The sequence below is a fragment of the Actinia tenebrosa genome, unplaced genomic scaffold, assembly GCF_029948245.1.
Source record: "Actinia tenebrosa isolate PJP-AT-01 unplaced genomic scaffold, QUT_ActTen_1.0 PGA_scaffold0__85_contigs__length_37466705, whole genome shotgun sequence".
Lineage (NCBI taxonomy): Eukaryota > Metazoa > Cnidaria > Anthozoa > Actiniaria > Actiniidae > Actinia > Actinia tenebrosa.
The window spans coordinates 26,851,034-26,868,860 of record NW_028292569.1 but is presented as its reverse complement, the minus strand read 5'-3'; the positions used below and the strand labels follow the sequence as shown (position 1 = coordinate 26,868,860).

The following is a 17,827-nucleotide window of genomic DNA, read 5'->3' as shown; positions in this document are numbered from 1 at the left end:
TCATAAAACATCAGGTGATGACAAATTTATCCATTAATATATATATATATAATACTTTAATAAATCATGAAAAATTTCTCGTAGAAAATAATGAAGTTTGTTTAGAAGGTATTTAATTGAGTTCTTGATTGTAGTGGCTTTTTCATAACGCTCATCAATTAATCCATGAACGGTTTGGAAAACTGACCATCGTGATTTTCTGAACAAGAATAAATATCAGAGTCAGGACGAAGAGAAGATATATTGTATAAACTACCCATCAAATTACGGCTTTTTTCTGGTCTAAACCAACTTTAAGTAGCGGGGGAAATAGCTTTTCATTGAGTGAAACAGATGACGAGACGTTCGGTAACAACTAAAAGAAAAGTTGTCAAGTCTCAGACATTGCGACTAACTAACGAATAAAAGATGAATTCCAAGCTAAAACAAAATACAACGAAAGGAAGTGACTTTATAAAAAACGGGCAAAATGACTTTTAAACACAAAGTCTATTAGGGTTTTTAAAAATAAACATGAGAGATAAAAGTGCCTGATTTAGATTTGATGTAATATTCTTGATGACGTATCCTTAGCTAATTTCTTCAGCTCTAGTATTCAGTGATAAAGTTACAATTCAAAAGGGTCGTCACGAAACCTTGTGTTCCCAAACATTGAGTTGTAGACTAGATTTTTGGGCCTTTATTAATACAAAGAAGCCGGATCAGAGTTTTATCAGGATTGGCGGAGTCGCACGTGTCATGTGTGATTGACTGAGCAAAGATTCCCGACAACCCTTAGGGCACCCACTAATGAACCGGCACTTTTGGAAGATCGTACATACGTTAAATACATATTAGAATGATAAACTTTTGGAACCAGACCTCTTAACATTGTATAAAAGCATATGTTAAGACACGCGCACAATTAAGAACATTTTGAAACGAGAAGATGAAGATCGTTTTAAAAGTTGTCTCATGGGCAGGTATTACTGCCTCCAGGTATAAGATTCGCCCCAGACGAACAGCCTGCACTTCAGATAACATTTCTAAAGCTTTAGCCGTAGCACATGCAAAGCGCTGACTTCTAAACATCAATAACGTCACATGGTTTGCGAATTCGTTGTCTGGAACACGGATTGTTTAGCTAAGTCACGAACTGTGTTGAGTTTGTTCTTTCGCGCGCGCCTAAATATGCCTAAAGCACTTTGTACAGCTATCACTCATCTTTGATAAGTTTTAAGCCTTTGTAGGAAGGCACTCAATTCCAGGCATAGCTGAGCGAAGAGATCACATAATCATATCTGCGATCGTGAATAAATGCCTCTCGTGCTCCCAAAGAAACTTCCCAGGACTCATCATCAGGGGATATTTCTTCACAAATCCTTCTTATCACTCGTGATTCGATTATATTCCTCCATAGCCTTCAAGTGAGAACATAAGCCGGGTTTTGGACGACAGCGGTAAGTCAAACACAGTCATACACATTGAAAAGAGCTTTAAGAGATAATTCTCGTATTTGGTAAAGATTGGAAGATCGGAAGGTCGTTAATAGGATCACCAAGAATGCATAAATGCATATCTTTAGTTAAGTTCATCAAATGTTTTTTGGAATAACTCATACTCGTCCTCACGGTATTTTTTAATATTATCTAATCAAATCATTGACAACTGTTTCCTACTGTTAAGCACAGATTCATACCATCAGAGACAAGAGCTAAAGTCGTCATTCCTGTTAATCCTTTGAAAGCACTTCTCTCTCGGTTGCCTTGACAACCAAAGATGAAAAATGTCAAATTTATTGATTCGGTTCGTTAAGAGTACAAAGGTTATAAACTCATCGATAAACACTAAAATAACTATTGGAGCGAATATCTTTGTGGTAATTTTGTTATTCTGAAATAACTATTTGATTTTCCAAAAATTGAAAAAAACAAAAAAACAAAAAAGAAAAAAAGAAAAAAAGAAAAAAACTTGGATAACGAATCGAAAGCGAAAAGAGACAACTGATTTTTTTCGGCATACGTTGTGTTAATTAACTTTACATAGATCATTTCTTTAAAATTGCTTCCCGAGATCTTCAGTAACAATCAAATATTACAGGGCTTTCGAAGCCGCTCAAGATAACGCCTTTGCTTCTTATTACCATTAAAATGAGCTCAAAATTGTTGAACAGTTTAGTGGGAAGGCGGTGTGATTGGCTTTTGAAACAGTTGAAGGAATACCGCTAAGGGATCAAAATCTTATAGCCAAGTACACATATAATACAGTACTTAGAATCATTATAGATTATCATAGCCAAGAATGGAGCTGATTTGAAAGACATCAAACGTCAAAAACAAAAGACTATGTTCTTAGCTTCAAGTAGGCGAGTTTGAGGCTTGCGATTATTACTAGATTTACTTTACGAGCGGACAGCTTTTGGTCATGTTTTCGCTTCTGTTCCAATCACTTTTCTTTGTACATCATTGTTTAAATATTTATAACTATAATTCCACACCGAACGAGAAAATTACTTGTAGGGATACTAGATTGGCAATTTATGTTAATAATAAAAATCGCTGTGTTTAATATTATTGCTTGACTCGGGTATAGTAGTCACAAGGGGACAAAAAGCACCAACGCTCGCTATCTAGAGAAGATTGTCATCATTTACCATAATAGGACCGACTCGAAATGGTATCAAATTTGGCTCAAATCAACAGCTTCGAATTCTGACAAGAACATGGTTAGGACAGGTAATAATTATATTTGGTGTTCTCTCAGCTGCTTATCTCTTGTCAGTACTCGGATCAATGTTTTTTATTTACAAGGTGAAAAACAAACGTGGCCAGCAATCGCGACGGGTTGAATAAAAGAACTCAGTGGGTGACTTGGGAGAACCGAGTCGTACTGGCTACAGACTGCAAGTCCAGTCTGGGCGTACTATTCGATAACATCGACGGTTTTTGCGACTAAGAAATTAAAGGCAAACGCGAAAGTTTAGAGGCCTTAAGGGGGAATCATGTTAGGGATAAAAAAACTTAGGAATACTATTTAATATAAGTTTTGTTTTTCTTTTTGTCGCGGAATCTTTTTTCTTCTCGATGTACGACGGCATGAGATGTAACGAAGATGTAACAAGATCAAAGTAGATGAAGAATCCCAATAGATTTTGTTAAGACATTCGCGCATGCTGAAGTTGGCTACATTATTAATGATTAAAACTCGCGTATTGGTGAGCGGTTTACGGCTTGTCACGATCGTAGTGGTTTCAGTTTCGGAGAAAGTTCCATTCAACAGTCACTGATCACATTCTTTCAACACAAATATATCTTGGTTTAGGAATGTGCATTCGGACTCATACATGGCCATGCCAGGCTAGCGGTTGATTTCTATCGGAAATTATGGCTATAGGACCATCGATAGAAAACCAGACATTTGTCACATAGATATCTCGGAGTGTTTGGTACGAGTTTTTCTTTTTATTTGGTTGATTAAACCATCGATAACGTTGGATTTACAACGTTACTTGAAACATACCGACACCTATCAGCTGTCCTTTGTTGACATTCTCTTTGATTCTTCAGGCTTTTGTTGGCTGAATACTGCAATCTTAATCAAAAGATGGCCTTAATTTCCGTTGTCTTCAAAACCTTTTCTTGAACGCCTAGAACAAAGAACCCGGAAACCACAATACCATAGCCAGTTGTAACACAACCTAAGAGTTAATCGCAGGATTTAAAGTGCTCATTCTAGTTAAATCTATTTGGTGACTGAGTTGACACTTGGGTTATTTTTCTAACTTTTCTAGATTCCTTGTCTTTTCAAGTCACCCTGAAGAAGCGAGAGAAAGAGGGGATTATACGGTATCAGTGAAACCGGAAGTCGCTGGCGTGCTCCCTCGAAGGGACATTTCCGTTTCTCACTGCGCAGACTCCGGGAATCCTAGATTTAAGTCCAAGCTATGTAAAGATGTGGTTGAAAAATGGCCTGTAACTGTCATCGGATGGTTTTCTTCAATCTTCTTTTGCTTTTGCTCTTGTTGGCGAAAGTGATAGGCGACAGAGGTGAGTGCTGCAAAATAATCCCTTACTTTGGCTAGTGGTTACTGAAACGCTTAGCAAGGGAAGTCTTTGAGGGACGGCCCGTTGACAGCTTAGCAGAAGGGCCACACAACCTAAATGCTGAACATGATTGTAGCCGTAAAGTCGAGTACTATAAACTAGTCTTGACCCTAGTCAATGCAAAGGAATATTTCTTTTAATCTAAACAAGTTATATGGATATTAGAGCTCTAGATCGTGATAAAAACGGCGTTAAAATTCTCAATCTAAAATAGCGTCCGCGAACATCAACAACTCCGCAAAACTTCAAGTACGCGTTGTTCTAGCTGATATAACGCCGAATCTTGGTACTTGTATGTGACGTTTGAATTTTAAAGGCGATTTATTGTCTCGCATTTAAGTGAAAATCAGTTATTACTAATCTCTATACATTTTGGGGGGATTGTGAAGTATGTATGTCTACGTATAGTGCCATCCCGTGTATTATTCACACGCGGCCCTGTCGAACCAAACATTTCTCCTGTGCAACTAAGCGTAAATAGTTTGGAATTTCAAAACATACTCTTGGATTTTGTTATTCTAAATGAATTTACTTCCGCACTCCTAAAGTCGGCAGGATATATCTACGATTCCCTTGTAATTAAATGGAGTCTTTGTATTAACTAGTCTAGATAGCCGTATTGAATAGTAGTCTTCAGAGCTTTCGTGGATTTCATTTTCGCCATTGTCATTCATTGATGCATGGTATATCCACGAACTCCCAAATTTTACACCTTTCAATCCCTGAAAACCTATTCATTGTCATTTCGGAATTAAGTTTTAAGCTCTTGAGGATTAGAGTGGTCTGTTTTTTCTGCGGTTTCAGATGATATTTCGTTTTCGAGTACGGCTGAATATGAAACCTAAAATCTTCCCATCTGCTATTCACTCGGACGTGTCGAGCTGAGCCACTACAACTCTAAACTAATCAATACAACTCAGTCGGGACAAAAAATAACTATGAAAAGCTCACATTATCACCTAGAGTTTACTTCCATATCTAGAGAAAGTCTCGCCAAATCTTGAAGCTGATCAGCAATTATGTGTGACCTGATAAACGTGAAGAAGCATGTATTATTTTAAACAATGGAATATATTCTCAGACGGGAAATAATTTTGGCTTGCAACTTCAGCACAGTGTTAGTAAACATTGATGTATGTAAACAGATCTCAATATTTGAACCAGTAATAATTGTCTGTTGGTGACTAAAGAAAAACTTGTACTCCAGCCAAAAAATTTCTATTAATCTAAACCATAATTAGTTTTGTCTTCGTCTTAGGAACGACTCTTAAATTCTTAGCTCCAAACAAGCTTGAAATACTCGAAGCGTAATTGGACAATGCAAATTTTTTTGATTATCTTGGTTGGATTTGATTTTAAATTTCTCGTCTTGTTATGCCAAAATCATTGTATGTGCGAGGTCGCATTATGTTATAGCTCGTAGGCGTATAATAGTTATCAGGCAATTTAAGCAATATACTTCTGTTTGCCTGACAGATTTTTAGATGAAATTAAAAAAAATCTTCTGAAGTTCATCGTTACTGACAATTCGTTTCCTGAACTCCTTGAAAGATAGATAAAACTCGTGAAATTTTCAAATAACCTAAAATGCTAATGAAATCATTTTGACAATGCAAGTTAATAATAAGGCAGAGTACATTTATTCTTTTAAGTATTATCTTTATTTTTAGTGACATCATTCAAAAATAGATGTTATAGGAAAAAGGCGGGCGAAAAAGCCATTTTGATGTCATCAATTTGGATTCCCTGAATTAGGAATTTTCACAACCGCACAAATTCACTTTAATTGTAGCTTAGCTTATGTAGATATTTGTCGATGTGGTGATAAATTGACTCCCTATTTGCACTATTAACCTCGTGTCAAAAATCGTTTAACAATCTGACATGTTTTTTCTTGGAGGCTTTCGGCGTCTCTGGGGTGATCTGAAAGCTGGTGGATGGAAAGTGTGATTCATATTTAAGCAATTTAGGCGTCAACCCGGTAATAATATAATGCCCATGAACGTATATGTTAAGAATTCAAGTGTTTCGGGTGAGATATACCTTTTTTATCGAAAAATGAACCGATTTCATTGCTTTTTTGCCAAAACTCATCTAGAGTACTTAGGAAATGTTTTGTTTGAGTTGACAGATGAGTCAGAGGACTTTACAGAAGACAGACAAATTAGCTCAGGATTTAGTAGGTTCTTGAATAATTGTGGCAGCGTCTTATATTCCATGTGGCAAAACTCCATCTGATAATATGGTACATAATTCTGACAACATCAGTTAGATTGTAAAAGAAAACTAAGGTGAATCAGATATCTTCCAAGCCTAAATTAATGAAATATGCTTTCGCGAGCAATCCCATGGCCGATATCAGTTTATGTTTTCAATGAATTTTTGGACAATGGTGGACAGCATGTTGATGTAAATATACTTGTGAGTGGCGTTACTCTTGGCAGTTTACTCATGGAAAAGGAATTCATTTGAAACAAGTCACATGTAGGCGAGAATAAGAACGAGAAAAAATTCTCAGGGTCCTTCAAAACGCGATAACCTCGACGACCTCGTCTATTCTATATAATCGCTTATTTTTACACTGCTGTTTCGAATGTCATAGATTTTATCGATATGCTGTGCCGTGGCCAAACTCGGACAATAGAAGCCCATTGTTTTGTGAATATGCTTCATTTTATCTTCACAAAAGCTTGTGTTTTTTACCCTCACGAGATATATTTTTCCTGTTTTGAAGTGACGTGCTTTTAGTACATTTAGCATACAGCAGATGTCCGACGTTTAACTTCATGCAAATTTATGATAATGTTTGGGGTTTCACTTTAATTCTCGTACATTTAGTTTAATAGGCTTGACAGTGTTCTGACCCGTATCTGTTAGCTAAAACTAACCAAACGAAATTCCAAGTTTGTTTGATAGCTTTTGTTTGATTTTGATAGTAACAGTGTGGAGTGAAAAATAGTTTATCTCTTGTAGCCATGTTTGTTTTGGTCTACGTAGCCAAAATTATCGGGAGGAGGAAATTTTAGATAGCAAGAAGCTTGTAGTTCTTTTCCGTTACAAGAAAAGAAAAAAAAAAAACCATATAAGTTTCGGCCCATTGCAAAATGGGCTTAGTATATGCCACAGCGATCGGTCTTGGGACCTTTTTTAAACCCAGTATAACCAGATCTGACAAAGTTTATTTTTCTTTCTTAATGTAATCATTAAGCAAATCGTTCCTCCCTACGATAATTACAAAACGGCGAGGATTAACCATCACAAAAGCCTCGCAAAATTGTTCCTCTTAAATTAGAAAGGGTATTATTTGCGCTGCAGAGATTGGTACTTGGTCCACTTTTCAAAATAATTGAATGAATAATTCTCCCAAATCTCAAATTTCATATAATAATAAAGTACAAATATTTTAATCTATGATTATTATTATTATTATTTTGCTTTCTCTTTGGTTGAAGTAGAGAGGTATTACCTCCTTGGTTCAAGAAAAAGCTCCTTTTAAGGAGAAAAAACTGAAAGAAAAAAAAGCTACGACTAAGGAGGAAACTTATCGGCTAAAGCTGAGAAATGTTACTGAAAAATCAAGTTCCTATAATCATTATTTCCTTGAATGGTAGCTAATCTCACATACTTTGAATACCAAAAAGTCTTGTGGAGTCGGTTATTATAGCTATTTTCCAGCAAAGATAAGACTCCCTCTCAACTTTATCAGATTATATTCCTAGTGCGAGTTATACTAAACATTCATGGTTATTACCATTTATGGACGCGAATTTGTGTGTTAGTGTGTTAAAAAAATATGCTGTGTCAATAACCAAGTAAAATGCTAACAATAAACGCATATAATTTAGCGAAGAAATAAATACAAAATTTACGTTGTAAGTTCTGTTTCATTTTCATGCGTGATTGACATTTGTTTGATTCTGTTTAATTCTGCAAATATTCCTTTATCATTGCATTTTTAACATAACCTTTAATAAGTTCAATCATTCGATTACCACACGACAGATAAGCATTTCCGTATTTGTGAATTCTGTGTATGAAAACCCCCGGCTAAATTGTAAATATTTATAAAGTGTTGGTCCCAGAGCGTTTAGCCGAATGACCCGATGTCATAACAGCGATGAAAAGAATAGCTTGTTTTGGAAATCAAAGTGTCTAGAACAACAGGTACGCTTTTGAGCGCGTGTACCTCCTCCTTGGATGTTTTCCTAACCTTCACATGCTGTTATGAACGTAGATATTCAATTCGTATTTTATAAAGTCGCTTTGTTCCGTCTAAAATGAACCAAGTGCCCCAATCATACAATTAGTAAGGTTATCGAGATAAAATAGCCCCCCTACCGTGAACATTTAGATAATTTGTTTTGATAAGCAATATATAACTAGTATCTTAAGTTGAAAACCAAATAATGCGGTTTTCCTTCCTTTTCCTTTCTCGGCTCTTATCTAGGGCGAATTTGTTCAAGTTCCTTCATGATTTCAATGACTTGTTTTATGTTCAAATATTTTTCATCAAACGTCATCCCTACCACAGGATAGAATGTATGATTTCAAAACATCTGTCTTCATCTTACGAAATATCTAAAAACGGCATGTTCTGTGCTTCTCGTACAATGTTTAGAAATATTGATTTTTGGGAAATTAAGCTAATTGATTGGCCTAATAAGTAAGATGATTTTTTCGCTAAAGTGGTTTTGCCTTGAGTTAAATTAAGCAAGCTGTCAATGATTTTGACACTTTACATCAATACTATATCATATGTTGACTCATGAAAACGTTTAGCCGTACTAAACCTTTCTCTCTCTCTCCTTCATAATCGCTTTTGTATATTTTCCGATCAATTTTCATTGAGTACACATGTCATTGGTGTTTATAAGTGGTTCCGAGAGCCAAAGGTGATAGTTATTTACATTTTGTTACGTATTTTTAGTGCTTTTCTTTGAAGCCATTTCGATTTGATTGAGACCGAATTAAACTTATTGAACTTCACGTGTTAGCCTCGAGGGCTTGTTTATATAGAGGTGATTCGGAAGCCCTCCTGCATAGAACGAGGTTACGGTTGGAAAATAATCAAGAAACAAAGGAAAGAAAAGTAAAGGGAAACTTCATCCTAACACAAGGACTCGACATTTTTTTAAATACTTATCTTAAGGATACTGGATATCCATTTAGGGAGTTTAGGGTAAAAGCGATATGACACTTATAAGAATATGGCGCTAGAGAGGAAGACAAAATGAACTTGACATTAAAAAATAGAGACATTTGAATATTCTTAAACTACCAAATAGACCAAATAAAGACAAATAGACCCCAAAGGAGCAATTTGGGGGAAGAAGGAAGAGAAGGGATCGGAAAGAAAAAAAAAAAAAAAAGAAAGAAAAAAGGAAAAAAATGATGCAACTATGGAATAAGACGCGTATAGTCCTTTTTTTATTCAATTAGTATTAATATCTTTATTATAATAATATAATTACTTTCCCCGTATTTTTTTTTAAAGTTCAAATAATGAGCGTGCCTGACAAGAGCAAGTCTACATGGAAATGGACTTGGACACCAAGTGGCACCCAAACCATGGTACGTATATTGAAACCGAATGAAAACTTCAGTATCATGTCGAAGTGACATCATGTTGAAGTGAAGTGACAAAAAATAGAAATCGAAATCTGAGAAATCTGAACTGTCGTATTTCGCTATTGATTTCATTCCATTTGTATCTGTTTTTTTTTTTTTTTTTCCTTCTCTTCTCTCTCTCCAGTGGAACTACGCTACATTACTGGACGGAAGCCAGACCAAGATATACTATTACGCATGTGACGTTTCGCCAAGCGGACAACCAAACACGTGGTTACGAAGTGACGTCATCGACGTTCAACATGCCAAGAGAATTGACATCGCAATAGACTATGCAGTTCAAAACTGCTCTGCAATTAAAAATGCCAAATACTGTAAACATAACTTCAATTTATACGCTCACCAGACATCGAATCTTTATACACCCGACAAAATTCCCGACCCTTATTTAACGAGCGGGTCTTCGTATGAAAAAATTGGAACATTGGATCCTAAGGTAATATCGGTTTCGAAGGTACAAGAGGCACAGAATTTTGAAACGCTTTCTTTCAAGATAAAACCTGGGAATAACTATGTGTATCTGGCGTTGCACTACAGAGGAGGCTGCTTCGTCGTCTATGGCTTTCATGTGCATTATTATCGATGTCCGTCGTTGGCTTTGTCTTCAAGTCTTATTCAGCTGCCGCTGACCACTTCACCTGCTAATGGTTCGGTTCAAGTGAAGGGGTCGTGTACGGAGCATGCTCAACCAATGACAAATGCTAACGATTTGTTTGGATATTGTGAAGCTGATGGAAAATGGAGCAAAGATTTGAATCGAGGGGAGTGTCTCTGCGAAGCTGGCTACGAGAAGGTGTTTATTATGTCGGGTTCCGAATGCAAAGGTATAGACAATGATAATGACAATGATAAATAAATAAATAATAAATAATGGGATTAACAGTGGATTTCACAGAGTGGCTCTTCCACTGGATTTCAATTGAAATTTAGAAGTTGATTTTTACGGTAATAACGATAACGATAATATGAAGATGGTGATGATGATATGGGGGAATGTATACTGACGAAAATAAAAAGCTGACGATAAATATGGCCGCGGCTCTTTTGGGGGCCGGGAGTGGTGGGGGTTAATCATAACATTTATGTAAAGGTTCCCGTGGGAACAAGAGACATTCAGCGGAACCCGTTCGTTGGGCAGATGCGTTTCTACAAGTCTCTTCTCTACAACCAACAATTAAAGACCATTGCCACTTACCGTGATGCATTACAATTTGTTTACATTTTGAATCGTGTCACCACTGAAAAAACAATTCCAACCTTTTGAATAAACTCTTAAAAGAATGTAAAAGAATAATTATTGTGCCTTAGTGCTATGTCGGAAAGGATTTAATATGAAGTTATTATTCAATATTTGAATCTTTGAATTTCATGGACCACGAAATTCATCTATGACCGCGGTGCATCACGGTAAGTGGCAATGGGTCTTTAACAACAACTCAAAACCTTATTATTATTTCCTGCTCTGACTTTGATGTTAAAGGTAACCTGCTGTAATGGCGCAAAAGTTGATGACATTCATATACTCAAATCGTGATTTCCTTCCCCCCAGCTTGTCCTAAAGGTACATACAAGAGCACGGTCAATAACACCAGCTGTACACCGTGTCCAGGCAACAGCAAACATGTCAATGACAGGACAAGGTGTCAATGTATACCTGGTTTCTTTAGATCGGAAACGGAGGCTGTATTTTACAACTGCACACGTGAGTACATGCTCGAGTACTTTTATAGTAGTTTCCAACTATGTAACCATATTTGCATGGTGCTAGCGTTTCTCCGTCGTCAAGGCGCCTTCACAATTTTCCCGCGCTTTTTTACAGTTCCATCGCGACAAATAGGGTTTTGGTGGACGTCAATCAAAATGCTTCCATGACATTGTCGGACCAAGATTTCAAGGGTACTCGTCATGAAATGTCAAGGAAACAACTTGGTTGACGATTATGTGTGTGCTATTTAGGAGCACTATATATTTTTGATTAAACTCTCCAAAAATGGCGGCACAGCTATTCTCGTCTAGGACGATGTAGAATAAGCCATTTAGGCGGGGTTTTTTATTCGGAATTTTGTTTTAGAGCACGTGTCTTGCATTTCCTTGAGTATTCTTTTTTCACCAGTAATGTCTTGATAAGTATAAGGGGAAAAATTGATTTATCTCGTTAAAAAATCCGTTTTCATGAGAATGATATGTATATTCAAAATAAGTAAAATAATTTAAAAAAATATTTTCCAGTGGCCATTGAATGGGTCTGTTTTAACGGGATAATGATAAAGAATAGCCGTATTACAGGATATTTGCCCTTGTATTGTCTTTAGCTCTTAGCGTTATCTCACTAAAAACCCAGTAAGACGATAATCCTTCAAAGCGGATCAGAATGAATTTGAAGTATTAATTCTTTTTAAAATTTAATCCATATTTTTTTTCTCAACTATTTTTAGAACCGCCTTCAGCACCGCGGGATTTAGACACCATTTTCTTTAACGCCACTTTTGCGAGAATGAAATGGTCTTTGCCGTCGGACCTCGGAGGCAGGTCAGACTTATATTACCAAGTGGAGTGCAAAAGATGTGACGACAAAGGGAACGAGTGCACAGAGGAATGTACTCCCCAGGTCAAGATTTATCTCAAGGAAATCACCAACATCTCGACTCTAGCTAGCGTCAAGTACTTATCCCCCTACAGTTATTATGAGTTCAGGGTGTTTGCTAAAAATGGAGTCAGTCAAGTGGCCGAGAAGAACAAAATGGAAGCTGCTTTTTCTGAGGTCAAACTGCGGACTAACGAAACGAGTAAGTAAAAGATTTTTGAGGGACTTTTTTTTGAGTCAGGAAGGTCTAGGAATAAAAACGGGGGGAGGAGGGGTGAGGGTTCATATACTAGATGTAACGTTGTTCCCACTCGACCCACCTGGCCAGCATCGAGCTTTATAGATGATACCACAAAGAGTCACGTGATGTTTGACAGCCATCTTGGATGACAACTATGCAATTTTTTCAAAATCATTAAAAAAATACATAGCCTTCACAGGCGTCAGTCATTGCTTTAAGGTAAAGGGTTGCTAATCCGCAACAACAAATAAATAATAATAATAATAAAATAATAAATAAATGAATAATAATAATAATAATTAAGATTAAAAAAATAAATAAATAAATAAAAAAAACGAGTCCAAACTTTTGATGAACTTTGATGAATTCACGGACTACATTTTCAACTATTTTATTTTCTTATACAGTTCCCGGGATTCCAGAGATAATTGTCGCTAAATCAGTCAGTTCGTCGTCCGTCTTCTTAAGCTGGAACGTTCAAGAAAAAAATGGCGTCATCATGTATTATCAAGTGGTATACTATCCTGTGAATCAGCCGTCTAGACTGAAAATATTGAACACAACCTCATGTAATGCTACTATTAATGGTCTGCAAGAAGGAAATGAGTATTATTTCCAGGTATAATAGATAGTAGTATACTATATGCATTACAATACAGTATAATATGTACGTACGTAATGATACATAAGATCAATAATAGTTGAAAGTAAGCACTTGTGTGTAATATATCTGGGAGCAGGGGGAGAGGGGGGAGGGAAAAACTCATTGAATCAAAGCCGAAAGCAAACAAAAAAATTTTTTTCGCAGGAGGCTTGACCTAATGATGATGATGAGCTGTAAAGCAAAAAACAAACAACAACAATAACGACAAAAGTAGTGTCCTTGCATACTCTCCTTTGCTCTCATGGCTGTATCTAATTTCTGGGTTTTTTTCTTCTATCCTTGTTAAGGTTCGAGCGGGTACAAAACATGGTCTTGGTCAACCCAGTAAAACACAGCAGCTTCTTCCTCCAGGAAAGATAAATACCATGCGTGAGTAACAGTATAAAAATATTCGCTAGGATATTAAATTCGGTAGTACGTATCTTCTTACCTTATTTATGTTTACTGAAAATGGATGGGGAACTAAATAAATAATTAGCCGTTAATTTAAAGATGGCAAAAATGTATTAACCACGAAGATTTATCTAACATACGGCCATACAAATGGCTTACTCTCACCAAAGCCTTGAACTGGTGAGAGGACGACGCCTTAGCAGCGTAGTAGGATACCCATGCTACCCTTTCTCACCGTACCCCCCCCCCCCCCCCCTCTCTCTCTCTCTCTCTCTCTCTCTCCTATTTTTTTTCCTTTTTTTGTGAGGGATCTCGATTTCCCCAATAAAGCTATCCCGGAATTTCCCCCTCTCAGATTCTGTCTCATGTTTATATATATATATATATTTATTTATTTATTCTATAACTTCTAGCTTTTTCGTGGGAGATCTTGGCTGGGATTGTCGGGGCAGCTGGTGTGTTCTTGATCCTCATTCTCATACTCGTCATCGTCTGTCTACATCGAAAACGAAGGTGAGTACACAGTACAATTGATCAGCGGCTATCGCAAGTTAGGTTTGTCATGCGCATACCCTATAGGGGTCTCCTAGTTCAAGTTGAGGGCTTTGTGTTTAAGATATAAAGAGTTTTTAACAAAGGTTCGTAACAAATGTAGATCATCAGAATGCACCATGTGAAAGTCCTTGACAAGGCGTATTTGTGAATTGTCAATAAACTAGTGAAGATATAAAAATAATCGATATCAGCGGTTCTGAAAAAATTATAAAATTTTTCAGGAGCTTCATTAAAAACGTACAGTACGAATGTGTCCTGCTGTGCTTGGCTGTAACGGTGCATTCTGATTGGTTGTAGGGAATCGAATAATTCTGCATCCTATATTTTTAATTTGTCCTTTATTTCAAGGCTTTTAAGATAACCTTGCTAATCAAAAAAGGTCGAAAAATAAAAATACCTCAAAACGTTTATAAAATATTCAAACCCCGTATCTCTTCATCAGAAAAAGACCATCATTTCAAATCATCATATCACATGTTTAATCACTGATCAAAAACCCTGGCGACATTCCAATTAACCGACTCAAAACAAATTCCCTTATCTTGAGAGAACCTCTAGAACCAATATATCATTCGCCGCCTTCAATTATTTATACTAGTCGATAGACTTTTAATCGTTCTGTTAATGAATGTACAACACATTACTGTTACTGAAGTATGCGGTCGGCAGGGACTCTTACCTATTTGAACATTTCACAGACAGTTTGTCTCCGTTAGTGTTGATTTGATGATTGCTTTGGTTTTGGTTCGCAGGAGATACATTCGAGCACGTGCGTTCAGTATGGAAAAGCTAGGTAGGTTTATAATCTGGTTCCAAGATACATATCAAACATTGAGTGTCGTATTTCCCTGAGTCTGTTGTCTGCGAGGCAGACCCACGAGTTAGCGTCGTCCCCGTATCCTTCCTCGATTTTCCAAAGTTTTTTTTTTACTTGTCTTTTTTTTTCTTTTCTTTTCTTCTTCAAAAATATTCATGTCGAATTCGTTATAAAACGACGGCCTTTTTGTTTGCTGCTTTTCCGCACAATCCAAATATGGAAAAGATCATACCATATATGGAGTGAGCTTTTTTCTCGACTCCACCTTTAAATCTTTATTTTTATTAGCACGCGCACACGCTGGTTGAGGACTATTCAAGTGATTCATCGTGCAAAATGAGCATCTGATCACATGGTCGGGAAAGCCATGCTTTTTTAATGAATTGCGTAGGTTTGGCATCCAGATGGCTTTCCTTTACCGTTTAGACTTCAGGGCGAATCGAACCTTTCGTTAGGGCGTCAGTGTTCTTTAGGGTGCCATTATCCTCCCAGTAGCCATCTTTACAATGTATGTTGGTTAACCAATTTAAACTCACTCATATTTGTTTGGCATATGTGTTAGAGTGAAGGCGGGAGGGATAGCTATTTGTGGTCATAAAACAAGGTCGGGACTCAAACTGTGTCCTTATTCGAGACAGTATTCTGCCCAAAGCAAATATATTGGTTAACCATTTACTTACATGATAATACCTTATGTTTGTTAAGGCGTTCAATTGGAAAAGGGATATCCATTGCGGTTAAAAATGAAGGTTAAAACAAATCTTGTTAAATAGAATGTTAACCATTGAGGACGTACGAAAGAAACCTTGGCAGTGAACACTCTTTGCTATTTCTTAATGGATTGATTGTGGGATGTGTATGGCGATTTTTTTAAAATGGGGATTCAGGGCCGTAACCAGGGGGAACACAGGGTGCACGTGCACCCCCATAAAAGCTTAAGGTTCGCTCATCTGATCTATCTCCCCCCCCCCCCCCCTTTTTTTTTTGTTCTGCTTTTTTCTGGTTACCTTTTTTTTTGGTTCTACAAATCATTGCCTTTGCACCTCCCTAATAAAAACCGATCAATAGTCCAATATTATTCGATGTGCACCCTCCGTGTAAAAGTTCTGGTTACGGCTCTGGGATTGTAAATTAGTGCAATGTACCTCAAAAGACCCTGCAGGCAAAATCTCAAATAGTAACAATACACTTCAATTTTACGCCGGAGTTAATGAAAATATCATCTTGCTGGCACATACTAACGGACGTTAGTGGAAAAGGTTCGTTAGCGTCTAACCCACACCAATAACGGATGTCATGCATACCATCTCGGTTCTTGCCAGACTCTTACCCAGTCGCTTTTCCTCTCTTACTGATGTCACTCTGTGGTTCATGGGAAGGATTTAGTGAGTTCCCGGTACATCAAGGGAACGAAGGAAAAGCCTTCGCGCGCATTAAAAAGCGTGAGTGAAGACTGGGTACGATTCTGGGTTCTTGCCATAGATGATAAATTGGAAAATCAAATATCTATTCACTATTTTATTAATAATGAAATAAATTTATTTCTCAAGGAGATGGACTGATGCAGCATGTCGATGGCCACAAGCTGTACATCGATCCTAGTAACTATGGCAACCCCATGGAGGCGCTAATGAGTGTGACAGAAGAGATTGATCGAAAGAATATAAAACTGGAGAAGCTGATTGGTGGAGGTGAGTGACTTGCCCTTGAATAAATATACCTTGGTTTTCTAGGGTAAAAAGGGCTATTAAGTCTTGTTCCACGGATGCGGACATGTTAATTTTTGTTGACGGGGGAATTCCGGGAATCCCTCGGGAATCCCTCCGCTTTGAAACGTGGACTTCACACGCCCGTATTCGTGTCCTGAATTTGCCCAGCAAAAAGCATGATCATACTGTTGTTTTTTAGGGGAATTCGCAGAAGTCTACAAAGGAACTTTCACGTGCGATGATGGCAAAACTGAAACTGTTGCTGTTAAAATCTTAAAGGTAAAATGCATGATTTTCTTAATTTTGAACCCATGGGGACGCGCAGGAAATGCAACTCTATACAATGGCAAGTATTATCCTTGAGTATAAAGACATCTATCTCGTATAAATTTGTTACGATCTTGTTTTTCAGCCAAAGTCTACTCAAAAGAACCGCGAGGACTTCATACTAGAGGCTTCAATCATGGGGCAATTCAAACATCCTAACGTGATTGCCTTGAATGGTGTCGTGACCCGCAGTCCTGACACACCCATGATGATTATTACTGAATTCATGGCCAATGGATCGTTGGACCACTTCCTCAAGGTGCGTAATTTCAGACGTTTAGTCAGTATTGGGCAAGCCGTTGAATTTGAATTTAAATTTCCAAAACCTCCTCCCCCACACTACCAATCCATTGCACCACCGGCACTTCCAACTGCAACACCACCATTTGACGGCACAAGGGTTATTAAGTGTCAGAAATAACCTGAATCTTTGAATTTCTTGGGGGTAAGGATTTAAAAAGGACTGAAAATCGCTTGTGGCTGCGAGAAGACACCGAAATAAAATATGCATATTAGAAGCAAACAATATAAGAGTAAAATCCCCGGCAGATTTTTTCTCTAGAGATCATATCCTAGCGGTCGCAGAGACTTGTCTTAATGCCTAGCGGTAAGAGAATGAAAAAAACATTGGTCTATATATAACATAAAACAGTGGTCCAACAGAAGGCCCCGGTTTTCCTACCTCCGCAAAAATCAATTTCTCATTCCAATTCGATCATGGAACAAGGGCCACATGCTTGCCACTGGCTATTAAGTGCTACCCTCGTAAAACAAGGACGATGTTTATTTGCTTATTAATTATTTGAATTGATTATTTGATGTTAACA

At 37.3% G+C, this 17,827-nt stretch overlaps 1 protein-coding gene across 5 annotated transcripts in view; it reads left to right on the top strand.

Annotated features, from left to right (window-relative positions):
- LOC116309076 (ephrin type-A receptor 4) overlaps window positions 1-17,827 on the top strand; it is a 39,013-nt gene that overhangs the window by 16,937 nt on the left and 4,249 nt on the right. For 3 of the 5 annotated variants that reach the window (XM_089038305.1, XM_031719620.2, XM_089038308.1), the window contains exons 2-13: window positions 3,770-4,025; window positions 9,577-9,653; window positions 9,835-10,534; window positions 11,260-11,412; window positions 12,146-12,496; window positions 12,943-13,154; window positions 13,487-13,568; window positions 14,006-14,105; window positions 14,900-14,940; window positions 16,515-16,655; window positions 16,873-16,952; window positions 17,086-17,259. In XM_089038305.1, coding sequence (XP_088894431.1) covers window positions 3,944-4,025; window positions 9,577-9,653; window positions 9,835-10,534; window positions 11,260-11,412; window positions 12,146-12,496; window positions 12,943-13,154; window positions 13,487-13,568; window positions 14,006-14,105; window positions 14,900-14,940; window positions 16,515-16,655; window positions 16,873-16,952; window positions 17,086-17,259 — 2,193 coding nt within the window. In that variant the 5' untranslated portion in view covers window positions 3,770-3,943. Of the gene's footprint in view, window positions 1-1,125; window positions 1,440-3,206; window positions 3,425-3,769; window positions 4,026-9,576; window positions 9,654-9,834; window positions 10,535-11,259; window positions 11,413-12,145; window positions 12,497-12,942; window positions 13,155-13,486; window positions 13,569-14,005; window positions 14,106-14,899; window positions 14,941-16,514; window positions 16,656-16,872; window positions 16,953-17,085; window positions 17,260-17,827 lie in introns of those variants that run through there. The other 2 variants (XM_031719617.2, XM_031719618.2) reach the window with 2 other exon arrangements.